Raw genomic sequence first — 21167 nt, 5'->3', positions numbered from 1 at the left:
TAACCTTTTTTTTGATTGGCGATAAGATAGATAAAAAAACTCTAATGCTAAACAGTTTCATTCAAATTGCTTCTTTTTTTATCGTTTCAGTTCCTTCTTTTGAATGGTATAGCATTGTTAACTGTGGTGGAATTACCGCAAGAGGTCAGTATCCCAAAACTCTCAATGACTTTGGTAAATGAAGTCGAACCAAATCAAAGCCAACGACTAAATGAATTAATTTCTGGAATGTCTTGAGACATTTGAAAGCACGGAAATGACCGAGAAGCAACTTTGATAAAGAATGATCTTGATAGCATTTTCAAGTTGTTTTATTTCAAATGTATTTTAAATTCTGCAATATTTTCATTTATAAAACTTCACTTTCTTTCCGATAGGAGGACTTCTTGACTCGATCGGGAACGGAAGGGCAGAAGAGTGTTTGCCGGATGATTATTCGTGACACCACTGGCACACATTCATGGGAAGTCTCCAATCTTTTCAAAATGGTGCAGATGAATGATATCCTTTCCCAAGGTATGTTACTAGAGAATTAGAAGGATCTGTTAAAGGTTTTGCTTACTCATCAATTTTAATTTACAAGCTTTTTCACATCGAATTGACACGGGTGTGAAGCAAGATTGGTCATAAAGAGGAAAAGAAGAACAATTTTTTGTTTATTCAGCATAATATAACAATAGCAAGACACTGTCCTGATATGAAATATGTGTCTGATATGAAACGGGAACACTTATGTAAAAATAAAACCTTTGAGTTGTATAAAAGTTTTTAATAAGTAAAATGGAAAAATAGCTCAAAATGATAAATGTTTTTGATTTCCTGTGGTATATCCATTGTTAACCTCAGAGCTCTTCAAGTTTAGATGAAAAGTTTCCTTCTCTATTACTACAGTAGATAATATTTGATATTCTTTTAACACTGATCTATAACTAATTGACTGGATTGGGCTTTCTGTGTAGAAGGAAGCGTGTCCAGTCTTAAAGCTCACTAGTCCGCCATTTGGTCTGTTTGGTTTCAATTAAATAAAAAGCAAACTTCAAAACTAGACTACTTTCACGGGAAATCTGTGAGCAATTAGCCTATCTAATGTGTAAAAAAATATGATATCTGTGATTGTAAACCCTTTCCATCTTTCTCGCAACAGGAGAATCCACACCAAAGAGACCATCTTTCGAACGGAGACACAGTCGTAATCTTTCCGTTTCTTCAGCCCGCTTGACGCGGACCGCAACCGCTGATCTTCCGAAATGGGATTCCGTTGATTCCAAAGTCGATCGAATTGACCAGGTAAATATTTATGATTATATTTCTTTAACGCCGTCAATTACAATTAAAAGTAGCTAATTTTACTAAACAATTGCGTAAGCGTGAAAAGTCTACAAAAGATATTTCAAATCTTCTATGAACGAAATTTTGTGGTTCGGCTCAATACATCTGGTATTGAGTATTCTCCAATCATAGAATTCTATGCTCCAATACAATATTCATCTCAAAAAAAATCAAGGAAGATTTACCTTTATTTGTCAAGCCTTCACAAAAACGACATTAAAAAATCCGAGAAATATACCATCGCACCAGTTATGGTGGTAGTTTAGTTTTCACTATGTTACCAATCACATCACTTACATACTTACTCGTTTTAGCTTCTTCGATACGTTGGTCAATCAAGTCCAGAATGTCTCATTTATCCTGACCAACAATTGAACTTGCCAGCTCCAGTGCCAGTAGGTCTTGATGCTGGCATCCAATCACTTGCTGTCACTTCTGTTTTGAAACAACATAACGAGGAAGAAAATTACATCCATGAAATCGCCAGTGATGCAAGGTATAACAGTGTATGAATTCGCCGTTTAAATTGCAGTTTAAAGGACAGCGTTTGCTTTACTCAGCATTTTTAAACAAAAGAAAATACAACTTTCTCCCTCCCGCGCTGCGAGAGTGACGTGTTATTGTTAGATCCAGGGCGCTATATCAAATCGTAATACTGGTAACTCATAATTGCCAGGCTCATTTTATCATAAGAAATTATATTTTTTATATAATAACACATCATCCAGTATCCAACCAGGAATACTCCCGGTAGGATAAAGTTAGTGTGATATCCATTTGCTTTTGTTATGCATATTTTTTTGCATCAGACTTTTTTGATGTTTACCCTACCCTCTTGCATGGTGTTGATTTTATTTGAATTTACTCGAACACGTGTGACATATTTCTTCTGTTCTCTTTATTTTCAGAGTAACGGCAAGTGAGATCCAGAAGCCAAGTTGTTTCGATCCTTCGAGTCCTTTTCATCTTTCGAAAATGTTGCTTCATCAACTCGGTTATTTCACTTGGGAAAACAGGTAAAGAAATCTACTATCTATTACCGAGTCTGGTTTAGAATTCTAGATATTATTTTGGCTAGTTAAAAAGAGAAAGATTTAGGCGAAATGAAACGCTTTTTCATATTATTGCATTGGTGTTAGTGCTTGAAGATTGTGCAGTATAACATAAACTATCGATAATTATCATAAGTTGTTTTAAAGTTTTTTCATCAAATTTGAAATGATAAATCAATTTTACATCAAAATTACATTTATTTTTCTTTCAGGAAACACTTTGAGCTGCTTGAACGCAACGAAAAACTTTTACGACAAATCAAAAATCTTGATAAACAAGGAAGGTAGGTTCTGATAAATATTAAATCATTTTTTCTTAAATTCTATTATCAAACAGTTTGAGATTCCTCATTCTCAAGTGTAATGAAGATTAGCCTTACAACTAGCCCAGGCATCGAAATAAGGGATAGAAAGTGCATCGCAATTTTTGATAAGCATGATTTTGTATCCTAAAATGGATTAATTTTCAATTTTTAGCTTGTAAGTAATCCAAAAACGCATCGCGAATTGCGAAATGCGATGCGCTAATTCGATCCCTGTAGCCTTCTATAAAGAGATGGAGTTAATGTTCTACGATTGTTTTTTCGATAGTTCGATTGTTTTCACGGGGTTTATAGCCGGATCGGCTGGACTAACTCTGAACTAAACAGATCTTGGAAGAGGCAGAGGATAGAACCGGGAACTCCTGCCCCGGTTTGAAGCGATGATACCTTAAACTTCCTCTACCTTTTGTTATTTTGATTATCGTCAATATGACATGAAATTGAGAATTTGATATGATTCATACCTTTCAAACAACTTTTTATTACCATTTAATTCCCATGAGACGTGCTAGATTATTCAATAGTGAAGTTAAGTATCGAAGATAATTCGCCAACGCGAACGGAAAAATACGATAGGCTAGTGAAAATACTAAACGTGATACACAAATTTCTTATTAGCAGATTCATGTAAAACATCTACGACAAAAACTTAGAGTACTTTAATGGGATAAACTTTCGCGGGGATTAAATTTCGCGGATTAGGTGGATTTGGGTCTTCCGCGCAAATCCGCGAAATTAAGTCCCAATGGAAATTTGGAAGGACCTCATCCGCAAAAATTTCTAAACAAAACTCGAAATATGTCAAATAAATACTAATTGAATAGTTACTTGCATCAAAGAGGCGCAAATAATGTGTATTTCAACAACCGACATGTCTGATTTGACAGTAAAAGTCACAGAAATGTAAAAATATTGCCACCCAACAGTGCCATCCGCGAAATTTAATCCCCGCGAAAGTTTATCCCATTAAAGTAAAGCTTTGATTGGCTGAGAATTGCATATGTAAACATTCACTTGGCTTTTATATTTCCGTTTGCGTTTGTGATTATACCGGTGTATTTAACTTCGCTAATACATTCGCCGCAAAAATATTCACTTACTCCTGTCGACTTTTTTTTCAGCCGTGAAAAGCACAAGATGGCGGTTTTCTACGTAGCGCCTGGTCAAGAGGATAAACACTCGATATTATCCAATTCCAAAGGAAGCACTAAATTTGAACATTTCGTTTCACAACTCGGATGGGAGGTAACTTCTTGTCAGTTATAAGGCTCATAGTAAAATCTAAATCAGGTATTCTTTTCTTCGGCCAGCCTTCTGTTTGCTTTATTGGATAAGAAACCAATCACTCGACCATCTATCATAGATTTAGCTAGACATAAAAATTAGATTTTCTCTAAAAGGACACTCACTTTCTTAGAAGGAATAATTAAAATTAACCCAACTTTACTCCCTTGCTGATAAGATACAATTAAAAACTTCAACCGCTTATATTTTAGGTTGATCTTTCCACACATGCTGGTTTCATGGGAGGTTTGGAACGGAATTTATCAACAGGTGTTTCTGCGCCTTATTATGCTACACATTCTTTGGAATTGATTTTCCACGTGTCAACGCGCATGCCCGGCTCTGAAGAAGAATCACTCAAAACGAAGGTGAGACACTTTGTAATTATCTTGTCTATTTTTTACTCAAGGCTGCTTGTATTTATCAAGCAAGTAGTTAGTAAAAAGCGTAAAAGAATCCAGCACACCACACCATACAATGATCCTTATACAGTATGACAATATCCCCTTTCAATCAAAATGATCCAATCGTCTGGGATATGACCTGTGAATATTTTCATCTCTCATGTTTATGCCGCGATCTTTATTGCAGGCGATCCAAAGAAATGATTATTCCTATCCTATTGTTTTTTTATAAGTTATCGGATAAAATGGGAGCAATATTTGGAAATATTTTTTGACATTTTTTGGCATTTTTGACATCAACCTAATCTGAATACATGGAATTGTTTGTTATCACCATAGCTACGTCACCTTGGTAACGATGAGATTCACATTGTTTGGTCAGAGCATTCACGTGACTTTCGTCGAGGGATTGTCAACACTGAATTTGGTGATGTTTTGATAGTCATCTATCCCATGAAAAATGACCTCTATCGAATACAAATTGACCGTCATCCAAAGGTTTGTTAAAATGAAATAGCCGACCATGTCAACTTAACCCTACATTAGCAATTTCACTTTGGGAATATTATTGGACCAGTGCATTTTTCTGAGAAAGGGGATTTAATCACTGTTTTTCTCATTTTTCCGACTAACTACCCAGCAAATAGTGGCTCAATATGTTACCTCAATTTCGTGCATTTCAAGCTTTTGATTTTTCTTAATCGTTACTTCGTTCTTTTAGATCCAGCCATTTGGACCATTGTTTGATGGTGCCATCATCAATGGTGATATGTTAGCCAACCTTGTACGGTGTACTGCAGTCAATGCAGGCCGTGCCAACCGGGCCACCCTATCAATGTATTATCAACAGTATCCTTTTAATGTTCTTTCACACAAAGAGTTTGTCTCCTTGCATAGTCAAGACCTTAAATGCTATATTTGTTTGGTCTTATGAAATGAGAGTTGGTTGATTTCTCCTTTTTTCTAGTGCTTTATCAGTAAAACTGTATGACCAAATAATAGATTAAGTAAGCGTGTAGAGCATGGGCTGTGAAGAAGAGAAAGATGCTTCCTATTTCTGGGAAGGTCGCCGCCGAAAAAACGGTAAAAATCAGTTGACAAATTTACTTAGTAACCTCATGATGCCCAAAAGTCATATTCTTTCTTTCTCCATATTTGAAGATAAAAGTTTCATTAAACTAAGATGGCAGCTGTTTGTGTTAGAATTGTTAACGATTAGAATAAAGTCAGAAAGTATCTTCCTTGACGCTACTTAACCAATAACAACACAGCTACGAAGAAAGAGCACGTTGTATCGGAGAAATCTCACGGAATTGTGCCCGCCCAACTACTTTCGAAGACTTTTGCTCAAAGATTTTCGCGCCCAACCTTCCGCCCTCTGGTCACACACACAAAGATGATGATGGTGGTTTACATAGAACTTTTAGTGCGCCATCTCAATCAAGGTCAAACTCACTAAAAGATTCTGCAGGTGTTCTAAGGTTTATGGAGATGCACGAAACACAGACGTTTAGAAGTCGTACGCAAAGTGCGCTTCCAAAAAACTCCAAACCTGTAGACCACAAACAAGTCTGTAAGTGATAACAAGTCAATTAAAAGTACATTCTTTATTGAACTCCTGACATTCCCCTTTCTTAACCTGAAGATTACATCAATGAAAGTAGTAATGCAAGGCTACAGTTGAACTCAGACAGCCAAGTTATTAATGATGAGAGATGTTACATCATTCGCATAAGACTTCTATTGTATGTAAACCTGCAACCATTCTATGCAATTCTATGATAATGTCCGTTTTCCCGTTTTTCTGCGACTAACTATGAACCAAAACGTTGTTACGGTATAAATGCATGTAGTCTAGAAATCTAAGCTAGTTTGATCTTAAAATCCTTAAATATTTGTAAAAAAATCTTTGTCACAAGCCGTATGTCCTAGCCTTGTGATATACGGGTTTAGTAAACTAGGCTAAAATGCACCTTGCTAGAGAGATCATATTTCTTTTGTTGTGTCAAGTAACTGTAATCCAAATATGATAACATGAGAAATTTGAAACGTTTTTCCATACGAAAACATTTAAAAGGATGTCTGTTTGTACAAGTAATCACATTTCCTTGTCAACCGTCTCTTGTTAACAACTATGACGCTTACCTTTCTAGCTAGTTAGATACCGTGAAGTCGGGTAACTTGCATCAGTGGAGGCTAACATACATAGCCCTCAAATAAATTACCTGGCTGGTCCTTAAAATACAAAGTTAAATTAAAAAAAAATGGTAGAGTAGAGATGTGAGCGGAGCTGCGTAGTTCATTTGTTTTGAAATTTTGCTGCTTTGATTGGTCAGTCATTTGAGGGCTATGCATGTTAACCTCCACTGATGCAAGTTACCCGACTTCACGGTACACCTTTTCGGTCGTAGTAGCGGCAATTGGCGGCTACGGTCGAAAAGGTGTATACTACTTCTCGGACTTCTTTACAGGAATATTTTTAAAGGCACCTCTCCCCTCTCTCTTCCTCTTGAACAGACCACCGAAGTTAAAATTATCAGTTTGGATGACAATGAGATCATTTTTTCTATTCTTTTACAGAGAAAAACAACAAATTTCGAGCCCATAAAACAACAGGTTTTTAGTGTATAAATTTTTTTATTATTTTGTATATCATTAGTGTTACTGTTTAGTTTTAAAGAGACAGAGGTGTGATCAAAGGCCCCCTTCTCAAATTATTGATATTCTTCGATAGAAGATAGCGGTACTTTCTAAATTTTGCAAACCTTTTTCAAAATAAAGCAGCCATATATATTTTTTTATTAGACTAAGGACTAAGGTCTCGAAAATCTTAAAAATAAGACCAAACAGGAGCCTGGAATGGCTGAGTTTTAGCATAGAAGTATGGTTTTAGAAAAATATAGGGTAAAATGCCTTGAAATACCGAAAGGGGACGAAGGATTTTTCTTTGTTTCGTCAGCTCTTAAGATTTTAATTTTTTTTACTACAAAGAACATTCTCTTCAATTAGGTTTCAATTATTTGCAATTAACAATTTAATATTATTATATTTTAATTAATTCGATAATAATTTCGTAATATTTTAATAAAAATGCTTAAATAATAATAAAAACTGATATTTCTCCTCATTAAAATAATTTTTTCATTTCTGAAAGTTTTGATTTTTGTTTTTCTTTGCACGATTTTTGTTCCTATCTTTCTCTTTAAACTTACTTGGGCTTTTGAACGTTGATTTTTCAAGATACTACAACTACTTGATGTCCTTTAGGAAAGTATAATTTTACTCTACTCTTGCCAAAGTAAAAACCACCAGATTAAACAATCAGGACTCTGAGCAAATCCAATTTTCTGCTCAAACAAAAGATAGATTTTGAAGTTAATTGCCTCTCATGTAATGACTTGTCATTAATTCAGTCAAGAAACAAGTTGAATCATTCAATTATAATTAAAAGTGGTTTTGCTATCAAAACAAAAAATGTTACTTTGAGTGCAAAAGATATTCGATACTATGTCCCTTTTTTCTGCTGACAAGAGATAAAAAGATTGACTTCAATGTCAACAAAATAATTCGAAAAAAGTTATTTTATTTAAGATCTACCAGTAAGCCCACGTCTACCCCTCAATTTTCCGTCTTTCTTTTTTCACTCTCTCTAAGACTCCTCTTTCATTTTTCAGTGGTTTCAAAGTATAGCTTTTAGTCAGGCATAGTCAAATTAGATATTCTCTCACGCCCTCGAATGAAATTATTTTATACATTGTGTTATTTTTATAGCAAAGTAGCAGCAGTTTTTTTAAGTGAGGGGAGAGAAAGAGAAATTTCCTTTGTTAGCAAGCTTTGTTATGGTTTGTGAGGAGATTTTCATCTTTTTTCATACATTTTTTCCAACCATATAAAAAGTCTTTTTGATCAAAAGCCATATTTTTTATATCATTAAGTTCTCAGCAGGCGTTCCTTCTTAACTTGCAAGCCAAGTGAATCATCTCTTTCTAACGATTCCTATCAAACTTTCTTTGCTTAGCTGCTAGTTTTGTTTTCTCTTTTCATTTCATAACTTTTAACCTTATGCTAACAAATCATAACAATAAATTTTAATATGAAACTGATAGCTAACTTACTAATAAGACGTATCATCCCAAACTTTATAACCCTTTTAAAACCCACGACATTTTTGTGTTGGCAGATAAGAACATTAGACTTACAGCTCATTCATAAAAAAAGTAGCGTTTTTTACATTTTACATTTGCAATTGAATTTATCATAAAATATGAATTCTTATTTTGTATTAAAACAAAATTAATTTTGTTCGAGTTAAATATTCGACTTATCTGAGTACGCAGCACTCGAAAAGAGAACGAGAATACCTTATAACAAAATTCATTGGGAAAAAAAAGCATGTTTCAGTTAAAATTTCTCATTTATAGATTTTTCCGTCACTTTTCGTCGACGATTTTTTACCGATTTCATGATTAACAAAGTTTAACAATCACGTGACTAAATTTTAAACCAAATTAACCAATCAGTATCGCTGAAGAAGGAATCACAACTAATAACTAATTGTGAGGTAATGTTTATGATTTACCTAAATAAACTTTATTCTAACCATTTTAAATTTTATTCGGTTTATTAGAAGGAAGCTTGCTTTAAAGTTTGAAGAGTATTTTAAAACAGAGTATTGATAGCTGCATGTTTTCGTCAGTCTTTCTTAATGGCCAAAAGTGGGTTCCTCGATTTTCGTAATTCTTACCAATCTTGAGAATTGATGCACAAATTTACATGAGTAAAACATATTGTTTTTAAGGAATTTTCTAGTTCTACTAAATTCCTGAAATATTCTGATTTTTCTACATTTCAGATCGTACAGCTTCGAACACGTCACTCCAAAACATCAATGAAGATTCAAACTTGTTGTTATCACCTGATTTTTGTGACGCGAGCGGCAGCGGTGACAATAAAGACAGTATGTCAGCCAAGGAGCGAAGAAAATCTTTGAGTAAACGGTTCAGAAAGAAGGCGGCTTCTATTGACGTTTCTGGTTTCTTGATGGATAAAACGATCGGTGAATGATGATTGGTTCATTTTTGATCACGTGACTTTCATGGATGGAGTTGATTGGAGGAAAAGGATTTTCTTGTCAAATTGTCATGTTAAATTGTGAAGTACTCAATGGCACGAGAAAAGAAGGTACATAGTGCATATGAGTAATTTTATCCGACGGATTTATAGTGATATCGGCGACGGATTTTGATGGATATCAAAGGTACCATTGACATATGCGTTATAGCAGCTATAGCAACCTTGTTTTACTATTAAGTCTATTAAATTTAGTTGGTTTAAATTTGGGCTATTTAGTAGGTACGCGATTGAAAAATGTTTTCTAGAAACATTTTGTTTTTTTATTAAAGGATATAAGAAATTACCTGGGAATTTTTATAGTACACCATTATTTACCCTATCTTAGTACCCCTTGTATTATTATCATATTATCGTAAAATTGTGTAATATTAAAGAAATTTATATTTTTCATAATACTTAGTAGTAATATTGTCAAATTGATTGTTCAGTTATTTTATAGAATGTGGTGAAAACGTAGTCTAGGCTCCCAAAAATATGAAAAGGAGGCTCTTATTCCATCCATTCAACCTAAAAAATCACAACTGTCAGCTTCAATAAGCTTTTCTGCCAAAATTTTGGGATTAGACTGTCAAACATCTGTAAAGCAAGATGCAAACTATACTTTATATTGTTATATAGTCTAGAAAAAATAATTTTATAAATACTCAAATCTTTTAAAAAATATTTTCATCATTTATTAAAATTTATCATGTATTTATAATAGTTCAATTTTATTTTTCAGTAATTCTTTCTTATGAAATCTTTGTAAGTAACTTTGATACTCAGCATTGCTAATAATCAGAGTAGGATAACGATGTCAAACGAAGCCAACACTCGATTCAAATCGGACATCGTCGGTTCTTAGATACTTGCTTGAAATTTTGGCGTTCCACACATCAATTTCTTTCAATCTAATTTTTCAATCGACTTATGTTTCATGTCTAAAATTCCTATCCGAGAGTTTGCCCCGTCTTTGTGTTTTTGAGGTTTATAAACTAGCTTGGTAAGTTTTATATGTGAGATCTTTAGATTTCATTAAATTTGAATTAAAAATTTGAATGGCTAGAAGTTAATACAATCATTTGATTTCTAAAACTTTTTTATGAAAATTGAAACAGTTTACCCCAAATTTGGGGTGACTCTCAGACGGGAATTTTAAACACGATTAACATCCCCTATCAAACCATATCAGATGAGATGCGTGTGGCCCATGGTGGAATCGAATGTTTTAGCTTACCTTAATGTTGTATTTGACATTTTAAAGAAATTATATTTTTCGTTTTTGTTTTGTTGTTTTTTAAATATTGTTCATTATTTTTGAATAGTTTACAATCTTCGTACGTATACCAACTCCATTCATTCATTCTTCAAATTCCCTAGCAGTGTCTACTCGACCATTCTGCCCTGTTCCAGTTTGAAGAATAGACGTCGAGAGGCGGCTTCAAATGGCCTTGTACAGAAAAAGTGAAATTTCTCAAACAAAAAGGCTAAAAAGCGGTCATTTTTCATTTCTTCAATTTTCATCTTTATTTTCTTAAATTTTTCTAATTATTGTTCTCGGAAATTATAGTGGATTATGTTTTTAGATAACCTAATATGTTAGAATTGAACATTGGTTGAAAAATTTGCAAGCCAAACTAAGATCAGTGCAGGCACACTTAAAGTGAATGTTTTTTATGCATTTGACTCTCGCTAATTCGTACTCGACCGGTTTGAATTCTGAATTTTTCGAATTACAGAGAGATTACAGAGTAATCAACGGAGCTGAGGATTAGTTCCGATTATGGAAAAGAATCGAAAAATAGATTTTCGAATTATAGCGATTTTTTAGGCAAGAAAGGTAGACTTCACACGATGGAAAATTTTTCTTTTTTAGAAAATTTAAAATTACACAAAAAAATTAAGTTGTGATTTTTAATTCAAATGACACTCCACATTATGTTCGTGTAACGAAGATTACACGTTTTTTTTTAAGAAACTAGTTTTACCAAGCAGCCTCAATGTTTCTTAAGAAATCGGCCTTTTGAGCCTTAAATGTTTCTTACATGTTTCTAAACTTTTTGACATTATCAGCCTCATGGAAGGCTGGATTGGAAGGTTCTTAAAGAAAAACTGATTTACAAAATGTTATTTTCTCATTCTCAGCCTCAGCATGTTTCTTAGATGTTTCTTAGTTTTTAGGCATTCTGAGCCTCATGTTTCTTAAAAGTGTGTTTCTTAAAAAAAAAAAATCGTGTATATCATTGGTCCTATCGGGGGACTCTGGTGTTTGTCAAGAAATCAAGGTGTTTAGTCTCAATAAACGGGCTGTTCCAACTTGTCCCACAAAAAAATTCGATCTGAGCATAACTTCTCTTTCATTGACTGAATCTTGTAAAAAAAATTTGAGTCAGTTTTGATTTTGAAATGCAACAGTATTAACGCTTTTAATATTTCTTTTTAGAAATTTTACTAAAACACTAACAAAAAATATAATAAGGAAATAGAAATGACAAGCATCACCAAAGATGATTGTATGGCGATGAAAGAGATCAGCTCGTTCATGGCCCAACAAAACGATGATGATCTTGATTCTTGTACCAACATTCAGAGAACCAGTGAAGTGTTTAGATCAATGTTGGTGCATCGTAGAGTACGTAAAGGTAAGTGTTTTTTTTTTTTTTTGAGAACTCGATGTTATGAAATTTTTCACACAGTTGTTTTTAGGCACTGAATAAAGCTTGGACCACAAACTTCCCATTCAAGGTCCTTTACTAAATTTAAGGTTTTTATAGAGAAGTTTGTTATCGAAAGGTTTTTAGTAACAAGTTAGTAAATAACATAAGTGTGAATTTTTATTAAATTCAAACATACTAGTGCGGTAACCAGTTGGCGTGATAACCCAGTTGGCGTAAATTTCGACTTTGGGTACTAATTGGACAAAATCTATAGCGTTTCAGAGAAAAAGAGGTTCGAAGTCTTAAAGGGGTATCTTTTAGTGACTTATAGAGAAAAAATTAGGAATAAGAATCCACCATAGCAGAGAGTACACAACTTTGCAACAGTACTTGAAGAAATGCAAATTTTCGCAACAGCATCGAGTGACAACAGCAAAGCTGGGAACTCCGAAAAAACTTTCAAAAATGAAAAAGCTGGGGCAGGGGACGCTCAACAGCAATAATTCTAAACGTAATGGTCAATTTCAATTGAATTTGAATATATTTATTTCAACAACACTACAGCTATAATAAGGATGTATAAAAAGACCTTTTACCAAGTTCTACTCCGTTCAGCTACCTTGATTTTCTGCACGAGGTCTCCACGTTCTAAATCAAGATTGGTCAATGATTTCGAACCACGTGGTTCTGTGATCTCGATGGAAGGAACATCACGCGCTGAACGCGATACCAATGACGCGAACTTTCCTCTGGAAATATTTTGCACCTCTTTACTGCTGTTCGCATTATCCTTGATCTTAAATGCAGCTGTTAAACTACTCTTGTATAAACGACAATAACCTGTAATGACGTATGACGCGCAATCTTGGTAAAATTCTTTTTCAGTTTCATTGATGATGCGCGGATCATAACTTAATGGTAAAACACGATCCAACAAGTCATCGTTAATGATTGGGAACAACTTATGAATATCTTCTCTTAAGATGACGTTATCAACTTTAAGCTGTAAGAAGTCCAATACCAATGTCATCAAAAGCTCGTTAAACCGGACGGTTCCGTCTTTTTCCACTGGAACGCGTAACTTTAATATGCGAGCATAGATGGTACGGTCTGGGCACATTTTACCATTCCCAAGTGGAGGGTTTAAGTTCTTCAACAGCGATACAAGTTTTTCCTTCTTAATGAATCCGGCCCCTGATTTATCATACTGGCCCCATATAGCGGTGAATAGATGAATATGTCGGGAATCAAGTTCAGACCAGTCATGTGTTAAGTATACAAAATTATCCATTATGAAGGCTAAGAAGAGGTTAGTCATGATGTAGGAACAGATAAAAACAAAGGAACCGAAGTAAAAATAACTAATGGTTGTCCCACAATTCTCATTGCTTCCATTTGCGCAGTTCATCAAATGTGTGTCTGCGCATGTTAACATAATGCCTTGCCATTGGTCGAGAGTTGTAACCCGGATTAACACGAGTATAGCGGCGGTAAAACTCTGGAAATTTGCGTTGCTATTGATAGCAGTTGTATCGTCGATTTTTAAACGCCCGAATAACTGAAAAAAGAAAGGCAAATTTTAATTCTCACATAATTTTCTGTAAAAGTCTGATCATTTTGAATAATCGTTGACAACTACCAGACGCAAACCTTTTCAACTATCAGAAACACTGTAAGTTTTGTGACCTTACCCAGCTGGCACACAACATTTTTTTAACGTTCATCTAACGTTATATGGACGTTGTGAACGTTAGATGAACGTTGAAACAACGTTGTGTGCCAGCTGGGTATGATAGTGGATTGTCTTTAATAATACCTGTGATATCTATGGAAATTTCAAAATTCATTTCCGTAGAGACAATACACTACGCTAAAGTTTAAGATACTCTCTAGTACAGAGTAAATGGTGAACGGACTATAACGTTCAAGTCTTTGTGGATTATATAAATTAAAATCGCACTGGGAAATTCGTCTCAATAGGAATTACGGCAAAGGAATACTCACGTTCATTCCCAGAATGGCGTAGAAATACAGGATTAAACCCATCAAGCACGCAATGGATGGTACACATTTCATTGATTTCAAGAATGTCGCAAATAACTGTCTCAAATTGCCTCCTTTACCCAAAACTTGTGCTAATCGAGCCACACGGAAAAGTCGGAATATGGATAACTTTAAGAATGGTATTTGTAGCTCCTCCAGTACGATATCAAACCAGCTCCCAAGAATAACGATAGCATCGAACAACAACCAGCGATCTCTTAACAAGGCTTTCATAGAGAAGGCTGTTAATTTGATAGCAATTTCAATGGTGAACAGGCTAGTGAAAACGATGTTACTTAGCCTCTGTATTTGAAAGAATACTTCATCTTGCCGTGTATGTTTGGTCATCATGAAGCCTGTATTCATTAAAATCATAATCATGCTTAGCTTTTGGAACCATGGATGTGATGCAAGCCTCCAGAAAATTATTTTAAATCTACCATGCGGTTGATCGTACAATTGCGTTGGATTAGCGGACAGCGCGGTCACCAAACATTCTTGACCAGACGTGTTTAAGACATTGTATTGTTCGTCTTTTTCTTTCTCTTTGTGAAAGAGAACCACCACAAAACCGATGAACACATTCATCAAGATGAAGCTCATTAGAATAAGAAAAGAGAGTAGGAAAACGATGCCGGTTACTTCGCTATGTCCAGCCGTCGTCAGCCGTGTCAGCACCAAAAACCAATCATCTAACGTACTGGCAACAAACAGTGTCATCATTCCGTGACCAAAATTATTGAAGGAGAGTTTGACACCCTCCCAAGACATCTCAGGTGAAGAACTAATGGACCCGTGGCTGTCTTTCATCAAGTAGGGCGTATTACTGGAGGCGTTGACCAAATTGATGGGCGATGGAACATGTAAGGCGTGATGGTAAAGATGTACTCCTATGGATGAAATAAAGATTTAATAAAACTCGTTAGCTTTGTGGAATAAAAGTTGTACATGGCGTTGTCAGGATGCCTGAAAAGTGGATCAGAGAATTCACTGTAAATCTTTCGACAATTCACAGTGAAAGGCTAAGATTTATCAACAGATACAGTGAATTTTTCCAAGAAGTCATGGTGAATTTTCCGGTTTGCCCTATATTTTTTTAAACATTGCATGATATTGATAGATGCTTACCGATGACGGCGTAGATGAAGAGGATGAGAACGTAAAGCACCAGGAAATACGTGATCCGTTGTAAGCTGTTCAACAAACAGTTAATAACACGTTTCAAATCGGTGGAGATCTTCAACATGCGTACAACACGAATGATACGGATAGTCTTGAATTGTAAGTGTTCCGAATCCCCGACCAGCATAATAAAAATATTGAACACCGAGAAAAACACGGCAACGAAATCGATAATGTTCATATAACTTCGCAGGTAACAATTTTTATGACCCATCACAAAACCATATGCTATACTCTTGAGAATGACTTCGATTAAGAAAACAGCTGAAAAAGAGGGAAGATAAAATTTGCCATCAAGCTGATAATTTGATACTCTCAGTAACTTGGAGTATGAAATATTATATATATATACAACCAGTTACCGCAGCCTCTCTTCAAGAGACACCAAACTACTTTTTAACGGTTTAAGTATCGGTAGTAAACTTGCTAAGACGGATGAGGCTACTTACTGTATCTTTCGTTCATATCGCAGCAAATTTTGTGGGACAACCGAGAACAAAACAAATATACTTTCAGTAAAAATACTGACCGTTCTTCGGAAGCAAATTCCCTCGCTAAAAATGGTAAAAATGGTAAAACGGTGCAAGGGATTCATGATTTATAAGGTAGGATATCCTTTAAACTTATCCTACACGTTCACTCTCCGTTATAAATTTCGAGCCGACCCAGTTCTGTCGCTGGCTAGTGAAGTAAATATAGAAGCCTACCTGAGAAAACGTAATCAATTCTATCCAACCACAATGTCAATTCTGGGTCTCTATTCAAGGGGTCATCGAGAGCCATCAGTCCACAACTAATCACAATAGCTGCACAAACAGCGTACGTGAATTTGGAGCTGGTTACAAGCCAGAAGATGTGTCTTCTGAACTCGTTAGTGTGTTTGAATAAGAATAAAGCTTTATGGTGAGGTATTGGGCAATTGATTTCAGGGTTCAATCGTAAGCTATATGCACGTCTTCGCGAACTCATTCGAATCATGTCATGGATGTCTTCGATTTGAGTGTGAGGATTTTCGTCCTCCTCTTCACTATCCCCGTCATCGCTGCTTGAATTCCGATAATCCCGATCTTCGCCCAGCCCATACCCATCTCCAAGCGTATTGGAAAGCTTGGAGGTTTTCGCTGTGACCTGAATGGTCGATTTTGTGGACATGAATGATCCGTCAGACTTGAACGAACTCGTTGTTCCATCATCGAAATGTACCAAAGTGTTTTTTAATGTATTATCTACGAAAAATGCAACATCTTTTACTTTCGGATCGACCGGTTTGCGAACCAATTTCAAAGCTTCAGACAATCTTGATGACTTGTTATTTTTTGTATTCGTTGGATTTGGGTCTTTCTTAGCCTCGTTTTTATTCTCTGTATTTTCTTCTTCGCTACCGTTATTTTCATGACTACTTTTCCATTTCTGCATCAACTGGGTTTTGGCTTTGAAGACTTGACTGATTAACATTTTCTGCTTTTTACGTCGTTCTTTATTGGCTTGTTCGATCTGTTTCTCTTCAAAGTCATTGGTGAGATTATCAACAATGATACCAAGGAAAACATTCATAAGGATGAAATTTCCGATCACCACAAATGAAATGAAGTAAAGAACTGTCAACACTTTTTCCCACGGTGCATTCATCAATTCCACAGTGTCAAACATGATACCTGTCCAATTATCACCTGTTAACATAACAAAAGTCAGCAGAAGGGAACTTCCAAAGGAATCAAAAGTCCCTGATGTGGTTGGTAGGTTCTTTTCAGGATCACCGAAGAATTGATTACCGAGTAAAGCGTAATTTGCGAGCACGATGAAAAGTAGTACAAAGAGATAGATAACACCTTTGAGCGTCTCGAAAAGCGAATTAATAATCATTTTCAAACGTTCCCACCAGCGTGTTAGCTTGAAGAGCTCTACTAAAGTCACAGCTCTTATAAAGGAGATCCCAACAAAGACTTCATTAGTCCAACCAGTGATTGCAAGAAATAATTCAATTCCAGCTGTGATTGTGATACCGGCACTCATCATAAAGTATGGGCTCTTTTTAACCTTGTGTAATCCCAAACTGAAGCCTTCGATCATGTTTTCAAAAACGTAAAACATAAATAAGCTAAATTTGAGACCCATATATGTTGTTGGTAACTGGCTTGGTAGAGCATCCGGTCTGTTCTGTCCGTAATACGTACTTCCAAGGACGTCCGCCAACACCACAAGATTGACGAGATAGAAGAAAGCCATGTGGTCATTGATGGGCTTGAATTTCGTTTGTAGTTTTGCTGCTTGGCGCGAGATTCGCTCACCAAGTTGATTCAAACGTGGCTTTAATATTTTCCATAAATTACACAAAGGTTTCTTCGGTTCTTCCAGTAAGCGTTCTAAGAAGCAACATTAAAGGGATTATAAGGTACTAGTACAAAATTATGGTATCCTTTCTGATAGGGACAAGAGAAATTTTGAAATTTCAGGAAATTTTTCTCACTGAGCTGATATCGGAATCAAATAATTTCATATTCTAATCCAAAAATTCACAAAATAAAAAACATAGAAAATACCTGCTCTTTCGCGTTCTTTGCGTTTCTCCATAGCAATAATGGCACATTCTTTTGTTCTTAGATATTGGTTACCAAGGACACCCATCAACAAATCGATAGCAAAATATCCACCAATCCAAATGAGTGAAATAAAATAAATCCAAGTGGCGTAATGCGAATTGTAGAATGCAACCTAAAGAGATGGGTCGAAGGTAAATACGTTTTAAGAACAATTATATAAGAACACGAAGCAAACCTAAGAACTAATTCAGAACAATCCGGGCCTCAAATCTCCGAAATAGCCGAGGAAATGCTGATTTTGAGCTTCTCTAAAGCCAATAAATAAATAAATATTAAGACTGAAAATGACGAAAAGACAAGAACAAAGTTATCCAAAGCTCTTATTAAAAAAAGTGTAAAGTGCTCACACATTTTTAAATCGCATCTTTCAACGGAATAACTCAAGACTGGGTATTACTTTTGCAACTGTTCTTGGCTAGAACTGGTTGACACACTGGAGTCATAATTCATTAAGTCATTTTAAGGCGGATTATATTGTGGCTACTTTTCTCATTCAGCTCCTTTTGTCAGTTAATCACAGCATTGATACAAAAAAATAAAGATACCAAACAAGGACTTGCTACTTACATCATAAGCAACTAGAACCCAATCTTCCATAGTGATGCATTGTAGTACAGTCAGCATAGATGAAAAGATATTTTCGAAGTGTGAGTATTCAACTCCTTTACTGGGATACTCCATACAAGAGGCGTTCAATCCGAAACGTTCCGGACAGAAAGTCGTATCTCCAAAATCACATAGTAAGAATGGATCGCACAGTTGACCCGTTCCGTTGTATACACATGCCGTGTAGACGGTATCTAAATAATCAAGAGGAAAAGTAGTCAGGGTCTTATTTCGACCATGAAATCCATATAAGATTTATTTCTGAAAACTGATGTTTACGGTCAGGGTATAAGAAAACAAATCTAGAAGCTTTATAACAAGATTATAAGGCACCTCTTGATGCTTGGATTCAATACTTGTATGATTGGTGAAAACTGGTGAATGTGGAAAAACCTACCTCCAAATAACTCCATACCAGTGATAGCATAGAGAAAGATAAGTAAGAGAATAAACATCAGTACATGGAATAAAACATTGAATGATTTGATGATGGTATCAAGCACTACTTTCAAATTGTTCGACTTGACGATCAATCGAAGTGGTCGAAATACACGAAACAAACGGAGAGCTTTCAAACTGAATGACTTGCCGTCCGTCGTCACTGCCGCTATGTCCCACAAACCACCTGGAAAAAAAATGCGAGAAATTATGATCCTTTTCGGAAACACCTTTCCAAACATGAGATGTCTGAGATGTTTAGATAAATTTAGAGTCTCCATAACTGGAATGTCTCCTCATCTCGAACAAATTTAGTACCATAAAATATCCTTACAAAAACCCTTTTAAAACACTTATTCCAATCACGGACGTATAGAGTTAAGAAAAGGTGGTGTAAAGCCTAGTCAAAACTAATGAGTCGGCCATGGAACATTCTAATCTTTAACGGACAGTAACAAAAACACGACATTTTTCACTGACCTGCCAAGACGACAATGAAATCAAAGATATTCCATGGATCTCGTAAGTAGGCGTGTCGATGAAGAACAAATCCATGTGACACAATTTTCATCAGCGCTTCAAATGCAAACAATAGATTCAATATCAAATCAATCAAAATCAACTTGTCGGTTAAACTGTATTGTTGCTGTCGCTGTTTTGTCAAAAGGATGCAGCTTCCAATAATAGCTAGTAGAATGATGAAATCAAATATTTGGGAGGTCGAGATGTTGTAAAGAAGGATGCGGAATTTATTGTCCTTATTGAAAAGGAACAAGGAGCGATACTTTAGTTTGTCCGTTTTCGTCCAGCGGGTTGTCATCTTGGCGCGCGTGGCCGCGTCAACCATGTGATCTGCCATGATGAATCAAGATCGAAAAAAATGAAAAATGTTGGTTTGATGGTTTTTACCGCTTATTTCACGCCAGATGAATGTAGTCCCATGTTGAATTGTTGAAAAATGTTTTGGTGAAGGATTTTGAAAAATTTCGAACACTGTTTGAACTATTATTGACTTTCGAAAAACTGACGTCAAATATCTATTTCCTTCTGACGTCACTTTTATAATGTCATTTTAGTTGATTTTGTAGTAGGTGGTGACGGTAAAATTTGATACTGGGCGGCAACAATGTTTTCATTCATTCACCGATCTTCTAATCGAAACATCATTTAAACTTTGAGATGGTGGATCATTTCTTGGGTGACTTTGTCGTTGCTAAAAGATCTTGTTTTTCAAATTCTGATGAAGAAACGTTTGATTTGGTCGCTATAATGTTTTTTCTAAATACCTCTCTTTCTTAGGTTTAGTTGGATCATAATTCTGATGATTGGCGAGAAAAGCTTTCGTAAAGTTTTCGCTACTCCAACAACAGTATAAATAGCTTCAAAAACAGTATTAAATAGCTGTTCCTTCGATTTAACTAAACAGTTTCTCGATTTTTTTCGCTGGAATTGCTTGAATCATGAATATTGCCATCGTGGAGTAATATCGTTTAGAATGCGTTTTCTATTCTTAGCAGAGATGAAGTAAATTATCTTTCAGTTTAGGGTTTTTCCGTTATCGTTTGGTTCCATATGAAGACTCCTGGCATGCGAAAAACTTTTTATAGATCTTCACGCATCACACGCTTTTTTTTATAAGAATAGTGTGCTTTGGATGAGGGTCAACTATTCTTGTCAAGTGTCAAAATTGAGGGTGAAATATTCTTAACGTATTCTTACTCTTTTAGACTCGACTTTTTTACAACCATGAGAAATGATCAATTTGAGAGTTTTGGGCTTTTGAGTGAACATTTGGAACTAAAATTACTAGAACATTTCTTCCTCAAAGCTTCAATTTATCTCTAACAAAGGAAGCAGTTTTTCTGTTAACCAAATTCAAAATGACTGTATTCTTATCAAATTCTGTGAAATTCACCCTAGAGGGTATTCTTAGGGTATTATTACAATTTGGTCAATTTTCACCCTGATATTCTTATAGAAGATATTCTTATAAAAAAAATCGTGTACCGTTAAAATTTCTTCATGTCATTAAGAACAGAAGCGGAGCAGTAGCATTGATTCCATTTCCTGGATATTTTTGATCCGTCATGCTAATCTTGCCAGTATCGTCCAAGTGAAGCTTCTAATTTTTCAAGTT

General features: G+C 35.3%; 3 protein-coding genes across 4 annotated transcripts in view; 2 read left to right on the top strand and 1 right to left on the bottom strand.

Annotated features, from left to right (window-relative positions):
* Positions 1–9978, top strand: part of LOC136814266 (ral GTPase-activating protein subunit alpha-1-like) — a 35814-nt gene extending 25836 nt beyond the window's left edge. The window contains exons 30-41 of one of the 2 annotated variants that reach the window (XM_067070784.1): positions 91–144; positions 378–516; positions 1145–1287; positions 1644–1825; positions 2238–2345; positions 2594–2665; positions 3826–3949; positions 4201–4356; positions 4732–4890; positions 5114–5241; positions 5664–5965; positions 9245–9978. In XM_067070784.1, coding sequence (XP_066926885.1) covers positions 91–144; positions 378–516; positions 1145–1287; positions 1644–1825; positions 2238–2345; positions 2594–2665; positions 3826–3949; positions 4201–4356; positions 4732–4890; positions 5114–5241; positions 5664–5965; positions 9245–9456 — 1779 coding nt within the window. In that variant the 3' untranslated portion in view covers positions 9457–9978. Of the gene's footprint in view, positions 1–90; positions 145–377; positions 517–1144; positions 1288–1643; positions 1826–2237; positions 2346–2593; positions 2666–3825; positions 3950–4200; positions 4357–4731; positions 4891–5113; positions 5242–5663; positions 5966–6972; positions 7429–9244 lie in introns of those variants that run through there. The other variant, XM_067070785.1, reaches the window with a different exon arrangement.
* Positions 9979–12683: 2705 nt separating this feature from the next.
* Positions 12684–20046, bottom strand: LOC136814267 (voltage-dependent L-type calcium channel subunit alpha-1S-like). The gene is made up of 8 exons (XM_067070787.1): positions 19511–20046; positions 18990–19217; positions 18554–18786; positions 17927–18098; positions 16094–17749; positions 15333–15650; positions 14166–15094; positions 12684–13719 (listed from the first exon to the last, which is right to left on the bottom strand). The coding sequence occupies exons 1-8, from the start codon at positions 19887–19889 to the stop codon at positions 12754–12756; spliced, it is 4881 nt and encodes a 1626-aa protein (XP_066926888.1). The 5' UTR covers positions 19890–20046; the 3' UTR covers positions 12684–12753.
* Positions 18030–21167, top strand: part of LOC136814282 (5-hydroxytryptamine receptor 6-like) — a 28153-nt gene continuing 25015 nt past the window's right edge. Inside the window, exon 1 of the mRNA XM_067070805.1 lies at positions 18030–18117. The gene's annotated coding sequence lies outside the window, so the exon portion shown is untranslated. The remainder of the gene's footprint in view (positions 18118–21167) is intronic.

Source organism: Clytia hemisphaerica, unplaced genomic scaffold (genome assembly GCF_902728285.1).
Source record: "Clytia hemisphaerica strain Z4C2 unplaced genomic scaffold, Clytia hemisphaerica genome assembly, whole genome shotgun sequence".
Taxonomy (NCBI): Eukaryota; Metazoa; Cnidaria; class Hydrozoa; order Leptothecata; family Clytiidae; genus Clytia; species Clytia hemisphaerica.
This window is presented reverse-complemented; position numbering and strand designations above follow the sequence as displayed.